This window comes from Babylonia areolata, chromosome 1, assembly GCF_041734735.1.
Source record: "Babylonia areolata isolate BAREFJ2019XMU chromosome 1, ASM4173473v1, whole genome shotgun sequence".
NCBI classification, from domain to species: domain Eukaryota; kingdom Metazoa; phylum Mollusca; class Gastropoda; order Neogastropoda; family Buccinidae; genus Babylonia; species Babylonia areolata.
The window spans coordinates 86106232-86110529 of NC_134876.1; the positions used below are offsets into that span (position 1 = coordinate 86106232).

Sequence of the window (4298 nt, forward strand, 5' to 3'; positions counted from 1 at the left end):
TGTGCAAATCTGCTTGTGCCAGAACCTCCTTAGTGTGTGTACGCAAGCAGACGATCATATACGCACGTTCAAGACCCAGTAATCCATGTCTGCGTTCAATAGGTTATGGCAATAAAAACATACCCAGCATGCACACCCCCGAAAACGGAATATGGCTGCCTACATGGCGGGGTAAAAACGGTTATACACCTAAAAACCCACTCATATCATACGAGCGAACGTGGGAGTTGCCGCCAACGGACGAAGAAGAATCGTATCGTATTGTATATGTTGTCAGTATCGTATTGTACTGCACCTAACTTAACAGCACTTCACCAGTTTGCGCTGTGTGTGTGTGTGTGTGTGTGTGTGTGTGTGTGTATGCGTCACATCGCATCGTTTCACGACTTGTCAGTTGCCATGTGACATCTCACGGTTATCAACCCGTTACAGTTGTGCCCCCAATGATGGAGGAACTCTGCCGCTTACCACCAGACCACCTTTCTTCGTCACCACCACCACCCCGACTACTACCACCCCCATCGCAGTGCCAGTCACCACCCCCACCTGTAAGACAGGCAGCAGCAGCAGCAGTAGTAGTACTTCTACAAGCAGCAGCAGCAGCAGCAGTAGTAGTACTAGTAGTAGTAGTAATAGTGACACTAAGGATTGTTACTGTGTCGTTGGGCTGGTTTTGGTGACTGTGCACTCATGTAGTGACGATGAGCACACTAACGGTTTAATATGCCCGTCCGGAGCGATTGTATCCAGCCCTTGAGATAGGATATGTGCGTACCCATTGATACGTGTACACTGACGGGTTTGTTGTCAGTCCTGGAGTGATTTCTGGAACGTAGACCTTGACTGCTTGCTTAATTTTTCTTGAATACGTATGAAGCACTCCAAAACACCCTGTCATACACACACACACACACACGCGCGCGCACACACACACACACACACACACGCACGCACGCACGCACACCACACGTGCGCGCGTGCACACTCACACACACACACACACACACACACACACCATGCGCAAAGAGTGGGATAGGGACCGTGAATCATCATTATTGTTTTCTGTTCTTGATAAAACATGGAATTTCAGCAGAATTCACTGCTGAGAAAAGATTCAGCAATATGGAGAGTAAATTATTTTCATCGTGCTGCACGCTTGTCGAAACACGGACTTACAACAATATTAACCGTTGTCAAAAGATCTGGCAGAGAGAGAGAGAGAGAGAGAGAGAGAGAGAGAGAGAGTGTGTGTGTGTTCTGTCCTTTTCACATTTTCAGGACGGCTTTTGATATCAGTTATTGTGTATCTTTCAGCCTGGGCTTTAAGCCAAGTTACCAATACTCACACGTGTGACCTTTTCCAAAACATGAACTGGCTTGCTTAATTTGCATGATCACTATAATTATGACTTGCCTGATATGTTTTAAACAGCATTTACATCGTTTACTTTCTTTTTTTGTGTGTGTGTGTGTGTTTCGTTTCGTTGATAAGTTACCTGACTGACAGCTCTTGTTGTTGTTTGCATGTTACATTATGTATATGGCACCGAATTTAAAGCTTCTATTGCCTTTTGCAGTCTGTTTGCATGTTACGTTATGTATATGGCACCGAATTTAAAGCTTCTATTGCCTTTTGCAGTCTGTTTGCATGTTACATTATGTATATGGCACCGAATTTAAAGCTTCTATTGCCTTTTGCAATCTGTTTGCATGTTACATTATGTATATGGCACCGAATTTAAAGCTTCTGTTGCCTTTTGCAGTCTGTTTGCATGTTACGTTATGTATATGGCACCGAATTTAAAGCTTCTGTTGCCTTTTGCAGTCTGTTTGCATGTTACGTTATGTATATGGCACCGAATTTAAAGCTTCTGTTGCCTTTTGCAATCTGTTTGCATGTTACGTTATGTATATGGCACCGAATTTAAAGCTTCTATTGCCTTTTGCAATCTGTTTGCATGTTACATTATGTATATGGCACCGAATTTAAAGCTTCTATTGCCTTTTGTAATCTGTTTGCATGTTACATAAAGAACGTGGCACGAAACGCTTTGATGCATCAAGGATTGTGCATAAAATGCTGTTCAAATCATGGATGCGTGTGATCTATGCTTGTCATTTTGTTGTATGCTGTCATAGGATTCTCTTGCGTGTCATGTTTTTGATTGTAAATGGGAACATGAGCTTAAAAAAAAAAGAAAAAAAAAAGAAAAAGAAAAGAAACAAAAATACCTGGGGTTGTTTAGAGCTTCATTACGCTGGAAATATTGTTTTTGCTTTCGGGCACCTCTGCAATTCGGATTATTCGGCTCCATCAAGATCTTTGCTGAAGGAGAACTCTAAGACTCTGAAGCATGCCTGGAGTACCCACCATTCAGAGACTGGCTCACAACAGATAAGAGCTGGCGGTTCTTCGTTAGTACCCTACATGCCAGAAGGCATACAGGGCAGGGTGACCAAGATCTGTTCACCAGATGCAGTGTTTCCAGTGCAGTGAGCCATCGCTTGCATAGTATTTTTCAGTGTCTGGGGAGACGGGACTAACAAGCACATCGTCTACTAATCCATTCAACCCCAGATCCCGTCAGATATATGCGCAGCTTGGAGAAGGGAAGTATGATTAAAGCATTCACAACTAGGCAATTTCTTCCAAGTGTGTTTGTGTGTGCGTGCGCGCGCGTGTGTGTGTGTGTGTGCGCGTGCTTGTGTGTGTGCATTTGTGTGTGTGTGTGTGTGTGTGTGTGTGTGTAAGCTGAATTATACATATCTTTCTTTCTTCCACCCTGTGCAGTTTGAACTGTTTCTACTACCCCATGTACTGTTTGATAGACTCTTCATCTGAACTGTCTGTCGTTCTTATAGATTTTATATACATTGTCCCACGCTCGAAGAAGCGCGAAAACCAGAAAACCAACCCGAAACAAGCAAGTGACATACAGGAACACTTATTTTCGATATCAGTTGTGTGCATTGGTGACGGGTGGTGGTAGGGGCGGAGCTTCCTTGAACTTTGTGGGTTATAGCTTGATTGGAGGAGGAGGTGGTGGTGGTGTGTGTGTGTGTGTGTGTGTTGGCACATTCGTTGGGTCTGCGCGTCTCTCTTGCATTTTCTCCTCAAACGCTTTGTCAGTGAGGCTGAAAGCAAAATAAAACCCACGGGCACTGTCTCCCCCAACCACCCCCACGCCCCTGTCTCTCCCCCCCTCCCCCAACCTACACCCCCCCATCCCCCTGTCTCTCCCCCCCTCCCCCAACCTACATTATTTATATCTAACATTTATATCTAATGCAGATAGCGGGAACCCCGACTGCCCGTACTACCCGGGGACGTTCCGCGACAGGTACTACTGTGCCAAGTTCTGGATGTGCTTCAGTCCCCCGAGACAGCAGTACCTCTTCACCTGCCAGTACCCCACCGTCTTCGACCCTGTCCACAAGATCTGCAACCACAGGAACAGGGTCAACTGCACGGGACTCTTGCTGTAGTCAGGTCCTGATCGATCGATTGATTCCGACGTTGCCTGTTTGTGATCAATAGGTGTTGATCCATCGACGGATTAACCGTATCAGTGCAGCGATAATGGGTTATCTACGATCTGTATTTTGAATTGCTGAAAAAAAAATTCACCCTTGTTTTTTCTTGTTTGTGAATATTGCAAGTGAGAGAGATATGTGTACACACACACACACGCACATACATACATACATAATGTGTTTGTGTGTGTGTGTGTGTATACATTATATAGACACACATACACACACACACATATAAGAAAAAAAAGAGGGCTATGATGCTGCTGCAGTTTATGACATTTGTTTATGATTAAGAATGTCATAACAGCGACCTATCTGGGATTAAAAATCACAGGAAGATCGATCTTTATTTGAGGCGATGAATTCAGATGCACACTTCAGAACGCTACTACAAAATATCGTAGTACCACAGCGTTTTATTTCTGTAAGTGAAAAAGCAGCAGTAGATTGACTGTTTCTTCGTATACGTTGATTTGTTGCGTAGTTTAGTTGAGTGGTATTTGACTATGTTTAACGTTTCATTTACTTGATAGTGTATCTGTATTCATTTATAATTATTGTTGTACATCACAATATCCCCTGAATTTGCCCCCCACCCCTCCTCTCTCTCTCTCTGTGTGACCCGTTCTCTCTCTCTTCCCTTGTGCAATTTTCAACCATTTCCTCATATATGTGTGTTCTGGGGGCGTGGGGGGTATTATTGTCGTTGAGATTGACAGCCTTTCATCTGCTTTAAGGAAATTAGAATCTCGGTAGTGATTACA

General features: G+C 44.0%; 1 protein-coding gene across 1 annotated transcript in view; it reads left to right on the top strand.

The window, feature by feature from the left end:
• Positions 1-3683, top strand: part of LOC143293946 (chitinase-3-like protein 1) — a 21553-nt gene extending 17870 nt beyond the window's left edge. The window contains exons 9-10 of the mRNA XM_076605343.1: positions 433-548; positions 3293-3683. Of these exons, the coding sequence (XP_076461458.1) occupies positions 433-548; positions 3293-3486 (310 nt within the window). The 3' untranslated portion in view covers positions 3487-3683. The remainder of the gene's footprint in view (positions 1-432; positions 549-3292) is intronic.
• Positions 3684-4298: the final 615 nt, after the last annotated feature.